We start from the raw sequence: 25,002 nt of genomic DNA on the forward strand, positions 1-25,002 counted from the left end.
GAGTCCTCTGCTTCTTTATCAGCAGTGCTGCTTGAGCAAAACTGATCAAAATTAGTTGATGTGATTTGTACTCCTGGACTCAAGTACAGATTCCTTTATTTCCCCTGGTGTTAAGACTCATGCATTGATAACCTTAAAGTTCTGAATTTCTAGTTCCCACACCCTGGCTTGAAAAATTTCTTCATCTTTTTACTTATTCTTCATCTTTTTACTTAAAAACTCCTTGAATAGCTGCTTTCTCAAGCCTCGCTTAACACAAGCTACTCCAGGCTGGTCTGATCTTCCAAAATGCTGTGAAATCCAAAATTCATTATATTTAGTGAGTGTTAGCCCATGGGAGGTTCCATGAAGAGATCCTTCTTTGCCTCTTACTCACCTGCCTCCACGTGCAGTGGGTGGAATGCTATTTCTAGGGAATCCTGCATATTGCAAGCAGCCACTTCACTTCTGGGGAATTCATGCTTGCCAGAGAATGGCATTAATAGACAGAATTGTAGCTTAAATGTCTTTTTTGTAATCTTTCATGAAGCATAGCTTAAAAATTGTCATTTTCTTCTCTCACTGATGTTCTGGTAATTTCCTAGGAGTGATTTTGGAGATGTGTTAGCAGCTCACCTGTCTGGCAGGTCCTTCCCAAATAAACTAATGCAATATATCCACAGTCATCTTTGTCCTCTTATCTTTGAGAGGCAGGAGAGATTCACCCCATTGCCTCTGGGCACGGGGAGTACCTGTGGAAAACGTGTTTGGGGAACCCTCTTGAGCCTTTTATTGCCGTGGAACTTGGAGTTTCAATCATCACATTTAAGGCTGTTACTTTGTCCAAGTGTCAAGAGGCTTTTAAATGGAGTAACAGCATTCATATTCTGGCTTCCAATGTGTTCTTGAATAAGAACTAGAAGGTCAAAACCATATCCTAAAGTGCCTTCCAGATTTCAGGTCACTTAAGATAACATTTTCTTAATTGTTATCTAAATTTAGAAGACAAATTATCTTGTAGTAGCAAGTGCAGCGCTTTTGCCCTAAAGCTTTTGTTTGTGGTGTTGTTTTCTTGGGTCACGTACCCGAGATTCCCTGATTCATCCCTGGACTTTGGAATCCTGGTTTCCTCTGAGAGTTCAGTGAGAACTGTCAGAACCTGCCTTGGCTTTAAATAGCCACAGTGTTATTCCTCCTAGGCCACGTGGTTCATTCCATGAGATGAGATAATAAAAATTGAAGTTCATCTAGCTGGAGTTAGGATTGAAATTAAATTTTATTTGCTGTTTTAAAAGCAGCTGTCCAGTTCTAGTTATTCTATCAAATTTACCTCGTTAAAATTTTGCAGCCCAAACCAATCCCAGGGTTTTGAAGATAAATAGCCAAGCTCTGAGAAAGCCTCTGCATTATCCTACAGCACTTTTAAAGTTTCCTGCTTTACCTAAATACTTGTAATTTGTTTTAACTTAAAGAATTGTGATGGTATTGATCAGATAAGCAAATTAAAAATTGGCCAGAAGATAGATTGCCTTGGTGTGGCTCTATGAGGTTCTCAGTTAAATAACAAAATAACAAAAAGAAATGAACTTAAATCATAGTATATGAGGGTATTTCTCCAAGCATTCCAATTTCCACAGGTGTAGGAGTCTCAGAAGGTGTGCAGAGTCTCTCTTTGTTCAACTGCTTTTTGTGGGAGGTTAAAGTTACATTAAAAAATAAAAAAAAAGTGTTGTCAGTAAGCCTAAAGATAGGAAATTCTTAAAATAGCTCAGGCAGATGAACTCCAGCACTCCAGGAACGCTGCAGAGCTTCAGGAGGATGCTGCAGCCTGAGCAGGGAGAATAAACCAGGTGCTTTTCCACAGGAATTCAATGAATTCTCCACTCTCAGGGTGGGATGAGTGACTGGGGCTTTGCTGCTGCAAAACCTCTGTTCTGCAGCTGAGAGCTGCAACAGCAAAGTGAACAGATTGGGGAGGATTTGGAGAAAAAAGGATTCAGAGTTACCTTTTTGTCTATAAATTTGTGGGGAAACTGAGGAATCTCACACAGGAGCAGCAGGATGACCAGCAGGGCCTGCAGAGAGATCTCCAGAAGGGATCTGCAAAGGGATCTCCAACTGAAAGGTATCAGCAGAAATCCTAAAACTCCCCGTTTTCAGGGAATGCTGCTGCAGGGGAGGCTGCACACTCTGCCTGCTCTGAACTGAGGAATTTAACACCCAGATTTTTGAGTAAGACTCATACATTTTGGATTTGCTGCTGCGTTTCACGAGCTCTCCTGTGGGATGTGGGGCTGCTGGAGAAGCTGAGTTTAGTGCAGAAATTCCCAGTTTTGTTCTTTGCCTCTGTGGGTTTATAATGTTGTAAATTGTCACAGCTGTTGTCTCGGGGTTGTAAGATGATGGATTTTTTTTGTGGATTTGTCTCTGCCAGGCTCTTGTTGAAGGGTATATTGTATGAAAACCTTGGCAGAAAGGAAAACTTTAATGCAAGACACTTTAAATGAAATAAATTAAATGGTTGCTAGTGAGTAGGCAAAATCATAAGGGAGAATGGACCAGAATATAAGCAAAATAAACCAAGGGAAACAAGGAATAAATTGCTTTTGTATAGGAAGATGTGTATTATCACATAAATACTCTATATGTAGATATGCACCATCTCTCCAATTTTTAATTCCCCTCTAAAGTGCAGGAGCGAGATAAATTTTTTATAGAAAGAAAATTGAAGGAAAACTGATTATTTATATTCTCAAGTTATTTTCTAAAGCTAAAGAAAACTGTGCAGAAAATTTTTCACTTTATTGCTGTCTGCTGAGTTCTGGTCTGAAATGCAGAGGAGCAAATCAGAACTTAATTCAATATTTTGAGAATTCCCACTTTGTACCAGTGATGTAAAATAATTGTTACTGTTCACCAGGTTTCCTTACCAATGCTTTATTCCATTTTTTGTCCAGGGAGCTCTGCAAGTATATTTCAAATTACATCAGCTTATTTCAAAGTGAACAGAGCAGCTTTGTAATCAGTGATAAATATCTAATTTAAAGATAATTAAAAACGCTTGTCACATAGAAGCATATGACTTTTAAGTAAAAGTTGTTTCTGCTTGCTTGGGAGGTGATAAGATTGTGGACTAAATGTGATTAATGTTCTTTGCAGATGTTGCTTTATATGCTTAGGCTTTCAAAGTAAAGCAGTCTAGACTGTCTGTCTGCATTCTCCTGCAGCTTTGATCTTGATTAAAACTGGTTGTATTACATTTATCATCTTCCTTTCTTGAATGCCAGAAACTCTCTTAACTGGTTTTTTGTATCTGTATTTGTTTGTAGAGAAAGAGGCTCGGTATCATCTCTAACTGCTAGAAAGATGGCACATTTGGATACCTTCAGCAAATGGCAAAAATGGGGATTTTGTATCTAGAAAGGCTTTAACGAGTCCTTTGGGTTATTTCAGATGCAGCAAATGTGATGCTGAACGTTCAGCTGGCAGGGAGGGAGCCAGGTGAGCCCTGAGTGGGTTTTCCCCTGCTGCTGGATGCAGATCTGAGGGAAGGTGCAGGAAGCTTTGATCTGGATCTGTGGCACTCTGATACTGGTGATCTGCTGATATCTGCTGCCTGCTGCTCATGAGAGATTTTTGTGCCCCATTTTCCACCCTCCCAGTTCTGGGGGATGGAGATGGATTGCTTCAGGCTCCTGAAAAGGGTCAAACACAGCAAACTCCCCAAATAAAGCACGTTTCCTTGGGGTACAATTTCAATTCTGCGTGGCAGCAGAAGAGCTGAAGGACGGGAGTTCCTCAAATCTCTGTCAGGGGTTAAATCTGTGCCTGCTTAGGGACATGAGCTGCTCCTCATTTGTGTGCACCAAGTACAACTCAAGTGTTTTCTCCAGGATCTGAAATATTCACATTTACTCCCTTCTTTATTCATTAGGATTGTTTAGGGCCCGTTTGAGAACTTGATGTATTTAATGGAGAAGTTTGAAATGAAGGTAAACCTTTAATACTCAAACAATTTATTGGTCAGTCAGTAAAACATTTTTGGGTAGTTCTGTTAATTAAATATTCAAGTTGCATGGGGTTTGTTTGGTATTTCAATTCTTGTTGGTGCCTCCACTGAGTGCTTTATTCCAGTCTGTTCGTTAGATGTTAAAAAATATTTGTAGCTTCTAGACCACAGTGGTGTCTTAAATCCAAGTTTGGGAACATGAGCTCATGCAATACACAAAATGATGGAGAAGTAACCAGACAATAAGTTAAATAATATTTAACTGTCAAAAACCACTTGGAAATCCATTATAGGAGGCAGTGAGTTGTGCATTGCTCTGTATTTGGTCATTACTTAATTTTTTCCCCCTGATCTTTATGAATTCTAAAACTGTTGTGGCTTTGTTGTGACTTAGCAGTGATTTAAAATTTATTTTTCTTCAGTTCTGTAGCAAAAAAATAATATTTTTATGTTGCAGCAGGGTTATCATTCTGGAGATCTGTAATCTTGCCTGAGTGTTGATGCAGCATGGGGGGGGAAATGAATTAAAAGAAAATATTTTAATGCAAGTCTCAGCCAGCAGATCTGGATTGCCCCTGATTTTAAAGCATCACCCAGTACAGAACTGATGGACTGGTTGAACTGGAGTTGCTGTTCCTAATATAGATCCTGGTGTGGTTGGGATCTGTGCAGGGACTCCTGAGAGTCATTCCTAACAAAATTCCTGTAAATGACCTTAATATTCCAAATCAGCACATTGGGAAGTTAACCCTGCAGGTGTGGTACAAGGTTCTTGTAACAACTGGGTTTTTAAGGCTTTCTTGCCAAGTGAAATGAGGCAAAACTGGCTCAGCTGAACACCTGAAGGCAGTTTTTTCATTGAAACTGAAATACTTTGGGATTATTGTGCTGTGTCAGGTGTGGGCTGTAGGATCAGGGGGTGTTTTACCAAAATTCAAATATCCAGTAGCACTTGTCAGTTCTGGATACTTTTCTTAACAAACAGTGATGCTCCTGTTGACTTGCATTCCCCATAACTTGTGTGGATGCTTCCTAAATGAGATTTAATTTCATTAATTAATTTTTAAATGTTTAGATGCTTAAAACCTTTAAAATGTGACTTAATTTTTTCATACTTAGAGATAATTCCAGCAATAACCTTGAGTTTCTAAAAGGTATTTTTGTGCTGTTAAATGAGATGGTGGAGATTGACATCAAATTTGTTGTTACTCATACAGAACCGGAAATAAGAATATTTTTTTTCTTAGTTGGATTTTTTCCTTGATGTTAGTAGGTTATTTATATAAATTACTTGATGTTAGTAGGTTATATATATATAATTTTTTTAAAATCCTCTACATTTTTATTTTAAGGAATAGGGAGATCATTTACAGGTTGTTAGAATTGAACTACAATTCTTTCTAATAAGGTGTTTTCTTAAGAAGAACACCCAACATGGAAATTTAAACAATTTTTAAGTGCTTTAGGCAGGTAAGAGAAATAAACCCCATTGTTCTGGATTCTTTTTGTATTGATTTGATTCTCATGTTAGATCAGAGCTGATTATTTAAAGCAACTGTTGCAGGAGTGGCTGAATATAATATTTTAATGACAATTCATGTGCTGGATGGCCAATATGTAGCACATTTTAAAGTCCCTACTACAGATTTATGCTCTGAAAAGAGTTTTAAAATGGTAATTTTAAATTGCTCCCCTTTCCAGTCAGTTGTTCTTAAAGTGCTGGTAAGAAATACAAAAAGAGGTAAGTTTTAATGTGGATTATGCTGACTTTAATAACCTCTTCTTTTGGGTGTCAGTCTGGATACAATTAGTAGTAACATTAGTATTAGTAGTAACATTTTAAAGAAGAGGATGAGTGGATAGCAAAATCAGCTTCATGAGAATCCATAAAGACTCAAAAAATGGAACAGAAAAATAGGTTTTTATTGAGGTGCATGGGGAACTTGCTTTGCTGTTCCATTGCTGTTTTCTTCTTCTGAATCTTAAATAAATGATTTTTTTTTTTTAGTTTACTGGTCACTTAGATCCAAATTTGTTCTCTGTAAAACCTGTCCTAATAGTGACTTTTGGTGAAATCAGTTCCCTCAGTTCTCATTCCTGAGGGAAGCTCACTTGTAGTGGCTTTGGAGCATGGCAAGGTGATGATGGGGCTTACAAATGCTGAGTATTTCAATAATGAGTGAAAACATTTACTAATGAAGCCTCCATAAGGTAGTTGCACTGGATTTCTCTTAACCCATTGAAAACAAGTCCAGCATAAGAAACTTGAGACAAAAAAAGTCTTAGTCCTCTATTCTTCCCTCCCTCAGAGGTGCCAGGATCTGCTCCCTGGGGCTGAGCTGAGCCCTGGAGTTGTGTTTGGAGCTGGCTCTGGAGAGGCTGTGCTGGCCATGGCAGCAGTGCTTCTGTCTGTAAACAGGGTTGTTTCCAGCTCTAGAAATGGGATTTTTCACTTAATCTTCAGATTACAGTCTGGCAAAATGAGGCAGCCTGAGATGGGACGAAGAAAATCCATTTCAAGTGACAGCCACTTTAGCTGGAGGTAAAGAGGCAGTTGTGCTGGATTCTTAAATGTCATCAACGCTGATTTCAGAGCATGAGGACACAAAGTTTAAAACTCTTCCAGTGTAGGCAAGGTTTGGAATTTGATCTCAACAGGAGTGAACAGTAGAAATGGAACGAAACAGGCCCAGTGAAGTTTGGGGTTATGTAGATGTTTTTGCTTTAGGAAGAGAGTTCAGCAGTCACAAACATATTAGCATTTTTATGCTGATAGGTATTTACTCACATGTGTAGTGCTGCAGCCTGACATTTATTTAAGTTTAGTGGCTGAAGGAAGGAGTTACTTCCACTCATTTGTGCCACTTCAGCTGTTGGAGGCTGCACAGCTTAGTTGGGTTTTTGATTGTGCTGCAGCTCCAAAATGCTTTTCAGACTGGGCTCCTGCATCAGGGCAGACACCACGAGCTGCCAATGCCATCCTTTAGTGATGCAGCTGATCCCAAAGCGCTTCTGCAGGAGTTTCCCAGTAAACAATCCCAATATCCATCCCGGAGAAATCCTTGGGGATGGCTGAAGTCCTGCCTGGAGTTCTGGCCAAGTGAGTGAGCAGGATGAACTTGGGAAGTCCTGGTGGGATGAGGTGGGGAAATGGAAATGAAAATGAAAATACAAAACCCCGGGATCATGGGCTGTGTGGAGTCAAGACAAGCTCAGTGGGACAATTCTCCATCAATCAGTTGGAGAGTTGGCAGAGGAGGGGTAAGGAAGGTTCCCAGCTCGATGGAGCAGGGACATTGAAAGGTTTGAATTTCTCAGCACTGAGTTCTGCCTTTCCCCCACTTATCCTGTTTGCCTGCAGCTCCCAGGTAATCCCTGTGTGTGTTTACACAAATGTGGGACCTGTCTCTCCTCCTTTGAGCTGCCATCTGGACAAGGGCAGCTGGAGCTTGTCTGGCTGTGCACTGACCATCCAGCTCCTGCCCATGAGCTCAGCACTTGGGAATTTTGCTGGGCCAGCTTGAAGGAAAAAGATACAGCTGATGCTTTAAAAATTAAAAAAAAAACCAACAAAACAAACAACAAAACTGGTTGTAAGTATGTTTAGGCTGGGGTTTTGGTTGTAACCACATAAAAAAAAAGAGAAGTATAGCAATGGCTAAAGAATTAGAATGTAAATAAGAAGCTTGATCAGCACATGTAGGAGAACTGGGTGGTGTTTTTGCTTGCAATAGCACCGAGTGGGACACGACACCCACAGAGAGATTTGTTGGAGAGCTGAGTTGAAGGCAGAATCACACTGGTCCTGTTGTCTTTTAAATAGTTACATAAGGTCCTGTAAGACAGAAAAAGAAGTGGGGGTTGGATATATCATGTGGAGGAAACATCAAATGTGGAGTTGGATGCTTGCCTCTTAGATGTCTTGACTGTGTTTTTGTTTGACTTGGTGTGTGGTTCTGTTTGCTTTGCAGTCAAACTGTTACATTTGCATTGTGCTTGACTGATTTGGGAGGCAAAAGGTAGAATATTTTCTTGTAATTAGCCTGAATTAACTCTCCTGGGTGTGTCTTTGAGGGGTCAGGAGGGAGTCTGTGGAGAGGAGACTCCTGCTTTGTCTTTATAAATGCAGGTGAAATATTGACACTGATCCTACTGAGCAGCCCCTGGAAGGTGGGTGAAACAAACAGGACATGAGGAGGGCTGGAGAAAATGTCATTTCCTGATCCTCTCTTAGAGCCTAAGCAGGGAATGAAATTTGAAGACAGCTAAAATTGACAGCTAAAATGAAGCTTTCCCAGTGCTTTTTAATGAAGTGATTAATATGTTCAAATTGCCCATCTCCATGTGGCTGCAGGAATTTCAAACCTCCATTGGAGAAAATTCGAAATGTTTCATAGCTCACAAGTTCTCAGGAAGTTTTGTAGCTCAGAGAAGAACCTCCACAAACACCAACCCCAAAAGGAATCATTTTGATCCAAAATCCTTTGGGGTTCACAGCTGGATGTCAGTGAGAGGAGCTCCCATATCTGATGAGCTGCAGGATTGTGCTGGTTTGGGATTCTCAGATCAGAGAACAGCTCTGACAGGTATCTGAGATCATTCCTGGGAAACTCCCTGGCACATCCCAAAATAGAAATGCTGCTGCTTGCCACCACCAGCGTGAGACTCACCCCTGAGAAGGATTCATCATTCCTGATCCAGTCTGTGTGTCCTTAGGTGGTTTATTTAGGTGCTTAATTGGTGCCTTTAATGCTGAAGGGCCTCTTTTTGAGTTTAATGACAGCATTCCAAGGCTCTGGGTGGGAATGGTGTCACTCCTGTGTGCACTGGGAGAGGATCCCTGGCTCCTTCCTGGGCAGCTGCTTCCCTGAGCTTCATCCAGAGGCAGGAGGAGGTGATCCCTCCTGGGTAATCAGGGTGCAAGTTTTAATGTCAAATTAATCAAGGTTTCTCCTTTTTATTATTCTTTGTGTTTTGGGGTTTTGCACTGGGAAGAGGAGGATAATCCAAACTGGGAACTGGGTATTTCTACCCAGTGCCTGTTGTTGGATTATTCTTAGTATTTTAGAGATGGGGCAGCTGAGAGGCATTTTAAAGGATTTTATTCTATTATCAGATGAAGAGTGAGACATAAGAGATGTAAAACTCAATGCCATTCTATCAAAAGCCAACCTATTTCTTGGATACTGTTTGGCCCTATTCTATTTTTTCCCAACATCTGAATCTTGTAGAATTTAAACTTTTCAGTTTAGAGCCCTGTGTTACTGATATTGGAATATTTCATCTGGAAATATGGAAACCATCTGGAAATCATGCCAGGAAGATGACATTGGACCAGCAGTGACTAAAAGCCACCAGCACCTGAGATGAGTGCAGCCCCAAGGCTGTGCCTCAATCCCAACCATTTCTGGGATCTTTGGAGCTTTTTTCCCCTACAGAACTCAGCAGGCAGTGGCTGGGAGGTGTTTGTGCTGTGTGCTGCTCACACCTCGCAGTGACAGCAGTGGCATGTTTGAACTTGAAAACATCAGCCTGTGTTTTACTGTGTTCCCTTGAAGTCAGGGAGTGTGAAAAATAACACTTAACTTCAAGTCTCTGGAGATTCCCAAAGGATGGCAATCTTTATCTCAGGGCTGACAGCTCTTGGTAGCACTTTAATTTCTACCTAAAGAACAGAGATGGCCACTGAGCCTTTTTCTCCTTTTTCTGCCACGTGCTTTGCTCTGAAAGCATTCTGGAAAACCAGAGATCTGGGGGTTTTCCCACTTCCTGAAATCCAGGCTTAAATAACATATTTGGAAGTAGAAGGCAGAAAATGGAAGTTCTCTACAAAATCCCATTACAGCATTATTAATTTCTTCTATCAGTGGCACAAACTGCTGGGAGGGACTGAGGGAACACGTTGGAAAAATAATCCCAGCATTTTTTTTTCCTTCAGCAAGAGCACCATGCAAATAAACCCAAGATGTATCTATATATGTAAAATAACATCATCAAGTGGTTAGAGCAGCTGATTTATTTTCCATACTGTAAGTCCAGAAGACTCAGAGTAAAAAAAAAGTTGGGTTGATTTTTTTTTTTGTTACTGTCCACCAAGCAAACCAGGGGCTGCAAAGGGTTTTTTAACATATATTATTCCTCTCACCTTCCCCCTCTTCACTCTCAGTTCTAGTCCCTGTTTTAGGTGACATCATCCTCCATAGTTTCCACTCTGCTGTAGAGCCTTTGGCTTGATCATCCTTCAGTTTTCCAGCACTTTATTCTTCTCTCCTTCTTTTTCAGAAGTGTTATCTCAGCTACAGAATTTCATACTTCCATGGCAGGCTCATCCTTACAAATTTTCCATTTTGAAAAGGTGTGAACTGCAAAAAAATTGAAATATTTTCCAAGTATATGATGAGATATCTTAGCAAATACAGATTTCCTGTTGCTCCCCCCACTCCAATCCTGGAGAAAAATGCAGCTCTTGCTATACAAAACTACACTAAAGCTTACCAAGTTTACCCCTGTTCAAGTTGCAAACTCATTTATTTTTAAAGACTATTTTAGAAAAGGAAAGCAGCTTTCTGGACCATCAGGTTAATCTTTAAATTTTGAATATTCACTGGGCAGGGTGGCAGCAGTGCAGGTGATTTGTTACTTCACTGCCTTGTTTATCTTTTTTGCAGTTCTTGCCTTGCCTGAGTTAATTGCTGCTGTGTTTGGATTTAATGAATGTATTTTGGCTCAGCTCATCTGAAGTACAGTCCTTGTTTGACCTGGGAGCATTGAGAACAGTGATAATAGCACTAATCTTAGTCTAAAAATCAACAAAATAAGTTTGGGGACATCGTGGCATGTAAAAGGAGGACAGAATCCTTTCTCTTGGAACTCAGTTTGCTTTATTAGGTTGGAAATAACTTCTTTCTTCTTCCTTTGAGAAACATTCCCCTGGGTGTTATCAGAAAAAATAGAGAATGATAAAACCCTGCTTCCTGCTCGCAGGAACATCAAAGCCGGGCTTTTTTAGTCTATATTTGTAGTCTGTTCTTAGATATATTTGTAGGGCTAGGAAGTGTTTGAGATCACTGTGGAAACAAATAGAATAACACACATGGGCAAGTACTTGAAAAAGGTACCTGTGCAGCAGCTGAAGGTTTTTTGTGTAAGGTGTTAATTCTATTTATGCTGCATTTTCTGTTCTTTTCTGCTCCTCTAGAACAGCGCGTTACAATTCTGGTATTTTGGTGAATGGGCCATTCTATCTATAAGTTACTCAGTCCCTGTGGTGCTCTGCTGGTTTATTCTAATAAACTGCTCCATTCCTTGTATTTCAGTACTTAAAGAGTTCAAATTCATCTCCAATATAACACAATTTAAGTAACCTTTTGTTACAGGCAGAGGTATCTGCCAGACTGAACCTCACCCTTCAGTTCTTTTATATGTTGTAAATTTTCTAGGGAATAGCAAAAAAAAAGTGTCCTTGGCACCATTAAACTAATCTTTGCAAGCTTTTCATCAATTTTCATGACTTCAGCTAGAAAATGTTGTTACATTTCATAAAGCAGTGAGAGATCACAGATTCAGTTCCCTTTGCCCTTTGTGTCTTTCCGTGGTGTCACCAACTAATCACGCAGCAAAAGCAGGGTTTGGAATGAGGGTAGGACGTGGGAAGTGTTGAAGTCTTCCCTGGAAAGGGAGGGACATGATCATTATCACATCTCAGATCAAGTATCAGGAAACCATTCCTGCAGCACAGACTACGGGCTTGTGTTGCTCAGTGTGAGGTTTGGTGGATAAAGCTGGATGATGACCTCCCCGAAGTTTCTGTCCTTTTTTTTTAGTCATACCTGTAAGAGACAATTCCTGTTCCATCCAGCACCTTTCCCAGTGATCCTTCCTGAATTAAGGCCATGTTAGTGCTTAGGAGCTGTGCACTGTTTGTCCCCTTTTAATTAAAAAACTGGTAGATTTTTTTCAGTCATTCAGTCTCTCTGTTTGGGAAATGGCAGCCAGTGCTTCCAGCTCCTCCTGGGGTGAGGTTTTCCAGGCTGCACTTGAGCTGTCTGATGGAATTGCTCCCAGTTCTGCTGTTTCCTGTATTAAGAGTGGTTCAGAAGTTCAAATATTGGTTTTGTTTCCCCAGTGCAGCTGTGGTGGATGGACAGGAGTGGGATGGGAATACACAGATATCCAATGGGATCTTAATGTGCCCAGACTAAACTCTATTCTGTACTTAATGCCCTTTGCTTTCCCAACGTGTTTTCCCCCCAGGCTTTCAGACCTCATGTTCCATCCACAGGATGCTGCTGGAGTTTGGCTCATGGATTCTTTCAGCAGCACCATTTTGCTTTTTGAGATTCAGGAACTGGTTTCTGAGGACCAGGCAATTCCCTGTGCACTCAGAATGGGTAGAGCAGTTCCATTAGAGACCTGCTCTGCCTAATAAATTCACTTTATTGTAAATGCCAGCTGCCCTTGTCCCCTGGGAGCTCCATCCCTGTGGAGGGGGTGACAAAGCTGCTTGGAAGCAGATGGGCTCAGGGCTGCCTTCTTTGTGTGGTTCCCCTTCTCCTCCTGCCTTGCTTCCACCACATTCCTGCTTTTCTGCTTTGAAGGATTAATCCAGGATTGTCCTGCTCTGCCCAAGCCTGGGTTAGTCTGGCCAGACCCATTGCAGGTGCCTGCTCAGGTGAGAAGCCCCAGCCACATCCAAGGTCATTAAACCAACAGTGACTGCTGCCAGTCACTGATTGGAGCATTAATGGATTAAAAAATAGATGGATAAGAAAACCTGACTAGAAAGAAGACAGGAACAAAGAGAATATTTATGCAAAGTTAGTTTTACTGCAGTTGCTGAATTTTATAAATTTCAGCTTGTCTGTGGTCCTTCAAAGCTGGGCTTGGCAGCAGGAGAAAAGCAATGGCACGTGTGAGAGAAATCCAGGACTTCTGCTTTATTGCACTGACAGAACCAAATTGTTCAATCTGTTGCCTCATCTGTTTCTTGCCATAGCTGAGAGCTGTAAAGGTCAGGCCGTGGCAGCACAAGGAATTTAATGGTTCCCAGGCTGCCCCTCACAGCGTTCCCAGCTGGCTCCTGCCCCTCTCCCATTGATCCTCCAGCTCCTGCCTATTTTGGGAACACAGGCAGAGCAAGGTGGGATGCTCAGGATGGGCAGTGCTGGGCTCAGCTCTGGCTTCCTGTGCTGCTCCCCAAGGCTCAGGTGGGAATAATCCTTGTTCTCCTCAGGAATGGCTGCTGGGTCACATTTCTTGTGGATAAATGTGGATAAAGGAGGTAGTGAGTGATGCAAATAAATACGTCAGAAACTGCTGAGGGAAACCTTTTCTCTTCCAGTCTGGTCTTCAGTGTGCTGGGCAATGTAATGTCGTAAAAATTCTGAATGTACAGATAAATACAGGCAAAGTGCTTTGGCATCCTCCTGAGCCTTCCTCAGTGGATCCTCTGGTTCTCCAGCTCCTCCATGTCCATTTTCCCATGGCTTTAATACATGTTAAGTGATGGAGCTCCCATGGAGATTAATGGCACACTCTGGGCAGTGTCTGACAAGAGAAAAAACAGAAATAAAGGGCAGTTCTTACTCCCTTCCTGCCTTCTGTTAAGAGTCTTGCTTCCCAACAATGCTTCACCTTTGCAGGAGCCAGGCTGGTGCTTCACATCCCATTAACTCTGAAGGGATCTCCACCAGAATCCCAGAAAGTTCCTAGATGGTCCCTAAATGGTCTTGAAGGTCCTTTCCAACTCACACCATTCTGGGATTCCGTAACACTTGCCCCTAAACACTTCTTGGCTTTTTTGGGGGGGGTTTCTGAGATGAACTCCCTGCTCTTTTGGCTCCTGTAACGAGATAAGGAGCACAAATGCCTTTTGGTGAATTTTCCTGGCTAAAGCTCCTGGTTTGGCGAATAGTTTAATTAAATCTTCCCTGCTCAGCATTCTAAATTTTCTCTGCTATTGCTATTCATGGAGAAGTATTGCCATGACTTGTTCTTCATTTCTGCAAATCTTGCTAAGTTATGCAAGTCACTGTTTGACTTCACAGAAGATCTTTGTTTTATGTTTCAACACTTGGAATGCTGCTGAACTTTCCGTGTTTTCTGTCTTTATTAAAAAGGGGGGAGAGAGGCCACATTGGTACGTGCAGTAAATGATATTTTTATACAACCTGCATTTCTTCATGTGCCTGATCCTGCAGAATTCCATTGAATTGTGCTTCCCATCCCTCCAGGTGCCATCCTGGGCAGATCAGAAACACAGGAGTGCATCTACTACAACGCTAACTGGGAGAAGGACAAAACCAACCGCAGTGGGATCGAGCCCTGCTATGGTGATAAAGATAAAAGGAGACACTGCTTTGCCACATGGAAGAATATTTCTGGATCAATTGAAATCGTGAAGCAAGGCTGCTGGCTGGATGACATCAATTGTTATGACAGGTGAGTTTTCCTAGGAATTTTTTGCAATTGATTTGTCACTGTAAACTCTTTTGCCTCTCCATAATTTCTACATCATTGTCTCCACAACCAGTGAGTCTGGGAATAGTTATTTTATTTTCAGATGCTCGCTTGTATTTAGGGACCAGATTCCATGTGAGTACATTGTCTTGTTTGCAGAATAACATGTTTTACCTTCTTGAATGAACCCAGGTATTTCATTTATTCTTTTTTAGTCCATTAATAATAGATTCTGTAGTGCCTTGTTATTGCCAAACAGTGCAAATATAATTATTGCAACCAGGATGCAAAATTCTCTCATTGATTTTTCCAAAGTCTTTAGAGTTGGAAAGTCAGCACTTTGTGTCTGCAATTTACCAGATCATGGAAGTATTTTGGCAGTTTATTAATAAGCTCAATGGCAGCTCTAAGAATATTCTAAATTTCCAGTTATTTTGTTGTTAACAGATGGTCCAGAAAGAACCCACAAGCAGGAACAGCAGGACTTGGGGTTTGTTAGATGCTGACTGAATAAGGGTCATGACTCTCTTAAGCAATGGTGTTGCAGCTTTTTAAATACTCTACTGGGTTTTATTGGCCCAAAACATTTATTATTTGGGAAGGCAGAGAATTAAGAAGTAGATCCACAGTGGATCATCATAAAAAAGTATTGAGGAATTATTTCAGTAATTTTTATAGAAGTCTTCCTTTGTATTTCTTTAAAGTTGAATTTTTAGAAGAAAGCCTTGCAGTCCTTTCTCCCAAATCAAGTTGTCCCCCAGCCCAGGCTGTTTTCTGCTTTTATGACAGTTTAAAGCTCAGTCCCACAATCTAAAAAAAATTCCTAAAATCATGAGATTAAATTCTCCCTTGAGCAAAGAAAAGAAATTGGAAGAAGAAATGAAACACAGGAAGGACAGTAAGGAAGGAGCTGGAAACTGAGTAAGTCCTCATTAAGTGACTTGTGCTAATCACAGGCAGTGCTGTGTTTGTCCAGAGCAGCCCATATCTTATCTCTGCAGCGTGGGGTGCTCTGGGAGCTGTGGGGTGACTCCAAACAGCAGCAGATTCAGGACATCAAAGAGAAAACGTTCCCTGGAAGTCACAGGACAGGGTGACAGCCAGAGCTGGCTCTAGGGAACAACCCCAAGTTTTGAAGATGAGCCCAAAACCTCCCTGATAATCTTCAGCTGTGTTTAAAATCCTGCAATATTTCTTCAGCCCTTTTCAGTTCTGCTGTCAGGTTGACTCCTGGTTTTTCTTTCCTGATGGATTGAATAGTTTCAGCTTATTTGTTAGCAGAACATTAAAAAAAAAGCCATTCCTGCAGTTAATTCAGGGAATAAAATAAGCCCTATCCCTGAGTATAATGTAGGCAGAGGAGATTGTAGAAATTTTATCATTTCTCTCTACAAATACAATAAAATTTAGAAATTCTCCTTGTCACTTATCTCCAGCCTTCTTTGATCACTCGCCTGTCCTGTTTAAATCTAGCTTGTGAATTGTTCCTCAATCTGTTGGTGGTGGTTTTCTTTGTCTTAAAAATGACAAAACTGTGTTTGTGTTTTAATAAAATTCCATTGCAGTATAAAATATCAAAATTTAATTTATCTCATTAGGTTTAGCTGTTACTTTGGTCGCGGTCGATTTAACAAAGTTCACCTTGGAAATTTAAAAGATGGGCACTTCTTTTTTTGAACAAAGACAACCCAGCTCAAGATGAATGAACTTTCCCCCCTCCTCTCCTGCAGGAATGATTGCATAGAGAAGAAGGACAGCCCTGAGGTATTTTTCTGTTGCTGTGAAGGCAACATGTGCAACGAGCGCTTCTTCTACTTCCCGGAGATGGAGGTCACGCAGCGTAAGTTCCTCCTGACAGCAACGTTCCACATCCTGCTTTTTCAGCAGCTCACACTTTCCCAAAAGTGCTGCCTTTCCTGCCACAGGGCTCTGGGAGAGCTCTGGGCAGTGCCACTTCATTTATTCCACTTGGAAAGGTGCTTTCCTGTACAGTCAATAAAAGGTGCTTCAGCTCTTTGCAAGGGTGGGGAGGAAGGATAATCTGAAATAATTGCCTGGTTTAAGATATAGGAGTAACTGTCAAATTTTACCTTAATTACATTCTTAAACTCCTCTAAGGGTGTAAATTGTTGGGCCAAAAGCCTTCTCATCCCTGTATCCCTGTGCCAGCTTTGGGATGCTCCTTTTCTTCAAAAAAGAAGAAAAGGAGCAGAAAAGGTTCCTTTTCTTTCTTCTCTTTATCCCAGCTGGACCTTTTGAATTTCTCTGTAAATGGACAGAGTAACCTCTAAAAAGGGGAAAAGAATTTCCTCCCAGATCACAGGATCCTTGTGGGTTCTTCCACTCAGCACATTCTGTGGTTCTGAAAGATAATCAAATTAGCCAGACTTAAAAAATAATTATTTTTTTTTTTAAATGGCTGAAAGGTGATTTGATTTTTCTTGCCTATCTTCTTCCAGTCAGGAATCTGCTGGAAAACCAAGGGATGTTAATAACTGAGCTGAAACCAGCAAATGTCTCCTGTACCAAATAGCCAGAGGAAGTTGTTTATGAAATGAAAGAACATTTTCTGCGAGATTAAAATAGCCTTTGTTGACCCAGGAGATATTGTTGTCATTTTTGTCAGTGATGCTGCTAAGGCAATAATTGACATTCCTCCCTCTCCTGAGCCCTCTCTTGCCCCAGGGAGCTGTGGCTGCCTTGGAAGCAGCTCCTGCTCCTGCAGAGCCTTTTCTGAGGTCATGTGGAAATGTCTTCACCTGGAGAACTCCTCCTTGCAGCTAGGCACAGAAGTGCTGGCAGGTTGTTGCCAAATCTCTGTATTGATTGGTTTTAGTTCGTTAGGTGATGAATTCTTGCAGTTCCCTGGGAGTTCAACCACCCCCTGTAGGCTGGTGGGGGCTGGAGGCCCAGAATTGCACCAGGACCTGAGCTATTCCCCGGCTTTCCAGAGCGCTGCCTTTTAACCAAGTGTTACTTTGTGCTGCCTAATCAGGTACTGGGAGCCTGCTGTGATGCTGGCAGCAGCTGTTAGAAAATCAGGCTGCTGCACATTTCAAGCACTGCCTGGTTTTGTTCCTTAAAAGCCGTGTCTTTTTTCTTTTCCCTTCAGCAACTTCCAATCCTGTCACACCGAAGCCGCCTCTGTTCAACACCTTGCTCTACTCCTTGGTGCCTATCATGGGGATTGCAGTGATCGTGCTTTTCTCCTTCTGGATGTACAGACACCACAAGCTGGCCTATCCTCCCGTGCTTGTTCCCACCCAGGTGAGCCCCTGCTGCAGGATTTGGGGTTTTTTAAAGGGCCAAACCATTCCTGAAGGGGATCTGTCTCATGGCTGGTCTCTCTGTTCCCCTCCTGATTTCCAGGTCCTAACGCTTGCTCTCCCCTAAAGCAGAGAATTAAGCTTTACTTAAACAGCCTTATTAATTATTCTTTGGTGAATAGATGAGCAACTACTTCATGTTTTTATGCATCTCTTTGTTTGGGAGGAGAAAAACTGAATACACAGTGAAGGCATGGTGAGGGCTGAGCTGTAATGCTTAGCTGGAAACAGAAAAAGAGTTGCCAATTCATCTTGGCCATTTGAGGGGTTCAGAAAATAGCAGCTAAGAGAGGATGAGCTGTTTTTAAGGAAAACTAGAACTGGGATACAGGTGTGGGGAATGTTAAGAAAATCTTCATAGCTCAGCTCATGCATTGTGATTCCTGTCATATTTTTCTTCTTGTTTATGTATTTTCTGTTTTGTCCTGAAATGTTTCAGTTTGAGGGGTGTTTGTGTTTTATGTCAAAAAGATGAAGTTGTGAGTTCCACACCTGAGTGTAACCTGGCCATTGTGCACCCAGACAAACCTTCTGGGGCTCTGTGTGTGGGAATTCTGTTTTGTCCTGAAACGTTTCAGTTTTAGGGGTGTTTGTGTTTTATGTCAAAAGGATGAGGTTGTGAGTTCCACAGCTGAATGTAACCTGGCCATAGTGCACCCAGACAAACCTTCTGGGGCTCTGTGTGTGGGATTCCTGCTGTTGGGAGGCTCCAGCTGATCCTGGAGCTGTAATTTGTGCTGCCACTGGAACTCCTCTTCCTTCAGTTACGTCTGGAGATCCAACTGAGATTAGGAGGTTTTTATGGAAAGAGTTAAAGCAGGAAATTCTAGAGACCAAAGCAGAAAAGATGGAGAAAATGTGGTTGTGAAAATGAAGAGAGAAATTATTTGGATTTTTGCAGTAGAATTAATTTGAGCTTCTAACTCAATGCAGTGACCAGAATACACGACCTGTCCTACAGTGATGTTATTTATGATTAAAATGAAGACTCTTGTTATTTTGGGTAGGGTTGCCAAGGATTGATCTCTGTGTGCTCCAGCTCCTGGGATATTTCCAGTGCTGCTGCTTGACAGGAGGGTGCTGCAGGAAGCAGCATTGCCTGGGGTTGATAGCTCAAGTGTTTTGGTTTCAGTTTCTCAGTAATAGATAAGAGGAATTTGGGGAGAGGCAGTGGCCATATGTTGTTGCCAAATGAAAAGAACATAATTTAGAGGAAAAAAGTCTGTTTGCTGTCCTTGCAGAGAGGATTGCAGCTCCTCAGACTCCCTGCAATCTGTCAGCATAATTAGTTCATCCAGCTCCCATTTTATGGATTTGGGACTTTCCTTCAACCCAGTGGTTTTGGTGGGAGATCAAATTCATAATTGCTAATTGTGGGGATAATTCCAGTGTGGGATTGACTTCCTGAAGAAATTAAGTCATGGATAAAGCCATGGAAAAGCAAGTGAATGTTAAATACGTGTGAGGTATCAAGAACTTGAATTCTGATTCTCTCTCCTTTTGCTGCAGTTTTTTCCTTGCAGGGATTGTGTTTGGGGCAGGATTGACACCTAAATTTTTAATAAATAGGATAATCAGCTGTTGTGTTTGTGCTCAGATTGTATCTTTGGGATAAATGTACCTTGGTGCTTGTGGGGCAACAACATTTTCCTATCTTGTGGTGAGCAGGCATTAAGGCTCATGTGGAAAGTCAGGAAAAGCCACTTGTGCCTGAAAAACTACCCAGAATTATTATGTAAATCCAATGTATAAACACTCCCTTATGCAGCAGAGCAGTGGTTCCCACTTGAAATTTAATTACAGCTGGTAGGAACAGGAGACAGGGGAAGCAGGAAGGGAGGGAAAGTATTGGGAACTTTATAACCACGAATAAACTCAGAAATATTTGTGCAATTAATCTGTTAATAGTATATTTAATAATTGGGGCATGAGTGGAGTTTGTAGGCAGATGGATTTGGTTTAATTCTTTATGTAGCAGTGGTAGAATGGACAGGTCAGATGTACAGCAGGAAAAAGAGATTGCTCCATGTGAAACCCTTATAAAAGTTATCTCTTTTCCCTTGCTTTATTCCCAGAAACAATGGGAATACTGAGCTGGTACCAAACTTCCAGGAAAAAATGAAAGGATGGATGAGGAGTAAGCAAAAGATAAAAATGAAGAAAAATAAGCAAAAGATAAAAATGAAGGATGAGAAATGGTGAAAGAATTTGGTGATAAGTAAAAGATTAGAGAGACCAAAGGGAAAGAAATAGTTTGGAATATTTAAAAAGGGGAAAAAAAAGAAATACACTGTAAGAAATGTTTGAACCTGTAAAGAGACATAAAGGAGAATTAGTCTTGGCTTGTTTGTGCTGCTCACTGTGCCTCAGTGCTGTGTGGGGAAGTATCCAGTGGAAGCTGTCAAATTCCATCAAATCTGTCACTTTCTGTGCTCTGCAGTGAGTTATTAACAAATCCATGTTTGCTGAATGCATCTGTGTGTATGGAAAACACTTAGGAACTGTTCTGTCTCCTTATTTCTATTTCCTTTAGCAAGCATAAATCCATCATCTGATAAAATTCACCCAAAGAATCAGATTGCTATTTTAAATGTTTGAACGTTTGCATTTTTCTGCAGAAAGAGGTGCTGGGGCCTGGTTCCTTTTCACTGGGGGATGGAGTTCGGTGTGATCCAGGTTCCTCCCCAAACATTCCCAATCAATCTGGGGGGAGGCAGCTGCTCTGTTGTGCTCCCTGGCTCCTGACAAGCCTTGAGCTGGGGCCAGAGCTGTCAGGGCAGGGCCCAGGGGGCTGTTCCCACCCTGCAGCTGATGGGTGCCACCGTCACCCTCGCACAGAGCTGCCACCAGCCCCGCTGAGCAGGGAATCCTTCACCTCCTGAACTTCCCTGGGTGCCCAGCTTGGCAGGGTTTCACTGCATCACTGCTGCTTTTTGGGCTTTGGGTTGGTTTTCAAGTAATAATTGTGTTGAGAGGCTTGAGAAAAGGCTTTGCAATTCACTTCTTGTCTTGGTGACCTGTTTGGGGGATTTCTTCTGAAATGGTTGCACTCTCTGAGGTCAAAGATGCATCAGGGTTTGAATTTCTGACCGCAGGAATTCCTAAATCTACCTGAGGCACTTGAAATTTCTGGGATGGTCTTTCCACCCTGGGAAAATCCCAGTTTCCTGCTGAAGAATGAAGAACTAAATCAGCTGTTCAGGTTTTTCTCATTTTGGTCTTCCAAAGGCCACTGGTTTTTTTCCTGTTGTTGTTACAGATATTTTAGTAGAAACATTTCAACATTAGAAAAATGCAAGGGAGAGGTGTTTTTTTTTTTTTTCAAGGATTGAATCCAAACCTGGGAAGATTAATGGCTACTTGAAAAACACACACAGGGAGAAGCCAGGTGCTTACAGAAAATGGGAAAAGAGATTGGAAAGTTTCTGCAAAGCAGGACCCCTGAATGTGCAGTGGGTGAGGAGCTTGAAACTGGATCCTTTCTTTTTCTTGATAGAATCCATGGGCTGCTACAAGTTCAAATCTGTAATAGAGGGAAGAATTTGTATGAAAACACCCAAAAGCCAAATGCAGTTCTTACAGATCAGAAGATGGTTGTGGGTAGCCCAAATTTTAGGGAAAACCCACACTGCTTAGGGTTTTATTGGTCTAACTGGTTCCAAATATTGTCATAGAGCCGTTGGAGTTTGTTTTCAGGCAGCATGAACAGCAGTGAGTGTGTTTATGTACATTTGTGGGGGTGACAGGGGTTCTGAGGGGGGTTAACTGCTCCCAGGTTTTGTTGATCAGAGGTCATTCCTGACATAAAGCTCAGATTTGCATTTCTTTTGTAGCCTGATACCCTTTAACTGCTGCCTCCTGGATTTCTGCTGGGAGCCTGAGGTGATGCTCTGCAGCTGCAGGGGAGGACACTGGTTTATAATCCAGAGGTGTTAATGAGCATAAATACATCCCTGTAAAGTTTCCATGTGTGTGGAATTTATCAGAGTTTGGGGGAAGCTGATCCCTCGGGGGAGGAGTGAGAGCTTTGGGACAGGGCTCATTCCTCAGAGCTTCATTTTTGCAGTTTCTCATTATGGTCAGAGCACAAAGGTTGAATTCATACATATTTCTGCTTAGTGCTGAGGAATTTCCATAATTCTCCAGAGCTGGAGAACTTTAATAATGAATAGGCCTGGGAAAAAAAGGAGAAAAGGAGACTTTCAGCCCCTCGGGGTGGGTTTTGCTCTGCTCTGGAGCTGCCCTGATGATGGTGGAGGAGATTCTGGTGGATCCCAGTGCTCTGAGTTCTGCCACAGGTTTGTGGAATGAATCCTTCTGGATTAATTATTGGTATTAATCTGGTATGAATTATTTGGAGAAAGGGAAGTGTGTGCTCAGCACTCTCCAGGCACGAGGAAAGGCTCCTGTTGGCTCCAGAGCATCGTGAGGGTGTGAAGGCAGAGGGGGACAAGGCAATGGCAGCTGGAGACAGGGGCTTGATTCCCACTCTTCCAACATCCATCCCATGATAAAGGACAAAGGAGATGGCCCAAGTGGAAGAGTCACAGAATTCTGGAATAGTTTGGGTTGGATGGAAACTCAAAACTCATCCCATCCATGGGCAGGGACACCTTCCACCACGCCAGGCTGCTCCAAGGCTCATCCAGGCTGGCCTGGGACACTTCCAGGGATCCAGGGGCTGCCCCAGCTTCTCTGGGAGTGCTGTGCCAGGGCCTGCAGTCCAAAGTGCAGGAGGAGGAAGGGAGGCATCTGCACTGAGGTTGTTCAGGAAAAGGGATGAAAGCACCACAAACAGGGGTCACTGAAATCCTGGGACATGGCTTTCCAAAGCCTGGATTTCGTTCCACACTATGAGCTCCTCCTGGCATTGTTTGAAGGAATCTTCAATACTGGGATTTATCAGTGTCTGCTGGGTGCAGAGTGTTGGAGTTTCCCTCTCGGGATGTATTGATCAGGTTCAGTGCTGGAGCCTAGACTCGTTGTGCCGTGCATTGATCAGGTTCGGTGCCGTTCATTGGTCAGGTTCGGGGCCGTTCATTGATCAGGCCCAGTGCCGTTCATTGATCAGGTTCGGTGCCGTTCATTGATCAGGCCCGGTGCCGTTCATTGATCAGGTCCGGTGCCGTTCATTGATCAGGCCCAGTGCCGTTCATTGATCAGGTTCGGTGCCGTTCATTGGTCAGGTTCGGTGCCGTTCATTGGTCAGGCCCAGTTCCGTTCATTGATCAGGGGCCGTTCATTGGTCGCCTGGTCCCATTGATCAGGCCGGTGCCGTGCATTGATCAGATCCAAGGTGCCGTTCATTGATCAGGTTCGGTGCTGGAGCCTAGACTCGCGGTGCTGTTCATTGATCAGGTTCGGTTCCGTTCATTGGTCAGGCCCAGTTCCGTTCATTGATCAGGTTCAGTGCCGTGCATTGACCAGATCCAAGGTGCCGTTCATTGATCAGGTTCGGTGCCGTTCATTGGTCAGGCCCAGTTCCATTCATTGATCAGGTTCGGTGCCATGCATTGACCAGATCCAAGGTGCCGTTCATTGATCAGGCCCGGTGCCGTTGATTGATCAGGTTCGGTTCCAGCCGGGCCGTTGGCGGTTCCGTGCCCAGGCCGGGATTTCCCTGGTGCGGCGCTGCCCCCTGGCGGACAGCGGGAGCGCTGCAGGGAACGGGCTCTCATCCCGGGCTCTGGAATGTCACCTTTTGAAGTTCCACGTGTCTCCGGGCTGGTTGCAGTCACACGGCTCTATACAATGGACGTTTCTCGATGTAATTAGAAAATAATTTCGTTATTTTTCTATAGAATAATCTTGTTTTCCTCATTTTCTTTTACTAACAACACTGGATTTCTTTGTTGTTTTAAATGATGTGTTTCTGGTGTGGGAGAGTTTTGCTGTCCCCGTTATTATTCTCACAAATAATTGACTTTGTCTCCTCTAAGCTGTTTTTGCATCCCATTCCTGGTGTAAATAGTAATTTCTCTTGCCTGTGTTTTTTCCCCTCTCTGCAAGCACGCCTTTCATATAATGATTGAGGTAAGAGGATGTTTGTTCCTGGCTCTGGGGCTTTCTGGGGATGTGGGAGACGTTGTTTGCTCTGAATTGTGATTTCTCAGTATTTTGGACAAGCCATCTGTCAACATGTGTGGTTTAAAAATGCAGTTTTAGCCTGTGGTTTGTGGATCTCCTAAAATTCCCTGGAGTTCCTGAGTGGTGGGGTCAGGATGTGCAGTCTGGGATGGATCCTGGAACATCAGCCCAGCACAGGGGTTCCCTGGAAGCAAAGGGCACATCCCACCCACCTGTGCCCTGTCCTTGGCTCTCCCTTCCCATCTCCCCCCTGTGACAAATCCATTGGAGCTCTGGGGTCTCCATGTGCTGATCTGGGATTTGGTGTGGGGCAGGAACTCCCAAAAATGGGTCATCTGGAGAAAAATAAAAGTACTTCTTCACCACTCAGGCTCTTCATTTTTCCCACTGACCACAAGATATTTATATTTATTACAACTTCAAGTCACTGGGCCCTGGAGTTTTGGACAGCTGGGAAATTTGGGAGCCCAATTTATCCCCCTGCTGGCATTGTGGCCTTGGCACCACAGAGATCAGCCCCAAAACCTCACAGGAATAATGGGGAACATTTCTGGAACATTAAACAATTTTCCTTGGAGCAGAGCAAGTGGGAAATATTGTCAGGGAACGTTTCTGTGTAAAATCAGTCCCTGGAGCTGCAGAGTCTGGAGTTAGATTTTAACCAAGGTGCTTAGAAAAAATCAGAGGGAAAAAAAAAAAGGAAAACTTTTCTTTCCAGTGGTGTTAACAGCAGGAATTCTGCTGGAAAGGCTGTGGCAGGTGCTGGGAATGTGGTGAGGAGAGCCAGGGGTTTCTAGGAAATGGGGAATTTGGTGTATGGGAAGTGTTGTGGGCTAATGGGGAATTAGGAAGGCACCAGGTTTGCCTGCCACTTTCACTTCCAGCTCTTGGCAGAGATGCTGGAACTGAGTTCAGCAAATCTTGGAGGTGTTTGGTTTTCCTGGTGGTTGGGGAAGAATTCAGGCACCAAGTGCTTCCAAATCCCAGCAGCTTATTGGGAGGAGGGCGTGGGAAGGAAGGGGAATCCAAGCCACCAGAGCAAAGGGGGATTTGGGATTATTTCCCACAAATTTCTCTGCTTCAGACAAGGCAGGAGGTTCTGAGCTTGAACAGTTCATTAAATCAGGGTTGCCTTTGGGGGAT

The 25,002-nt window shown here is 42.7% G+C and overlaps 1 protein-coding gene across 2 annotated transcripts in view; it reads left to right on the top strand.

Annotated features, from left to right (window-relative positions):
* Positions 1-25,002, top strand: part of ACVR2A (activin A receptor type 2A) — a 52,133-nt gene that overhangs the window by 16,513 nt on the left and 10,618 nt on the right. Inside the window, exons 2-5 of one of the 2 annotated variants that reach the window (XM_030951786.1) lie at positions 14,221-14,428; positions 16,177-16,286; positions 17,559-17,713; positions 23,782-23,805. In XM_030951786.1, the coding sequence (XP_030807646.1) occupies positions 14,221-14,428; positions 16,177-16,286; positions 17,559-17,713; positions 23,782-23,805 (497 nt within the window). The remainder of the gene's footprint in view (positions 1-14,220; positions 14,429-16,176; positions 16,287-17,558; positions 17,714-23,781; positions 23,806-25,002) is intronic. The other variant, XM_030951787.1, reaches the window with a different exon arrangement.

The sequence above is a fragment of the Camarhynchus parvulus genome, chromosome 7 (assembly GCF_901933205.1).
Source record: "Camarhynchus parvulus chromosome 7, STF_HiC, whole genome shotgun sequence".
NCBI lineage: Eukaryota > Metazoa > Chordata > Aves > Passeriformes > Thraupidae > Camarhynchus > Camarhynchus parvulus.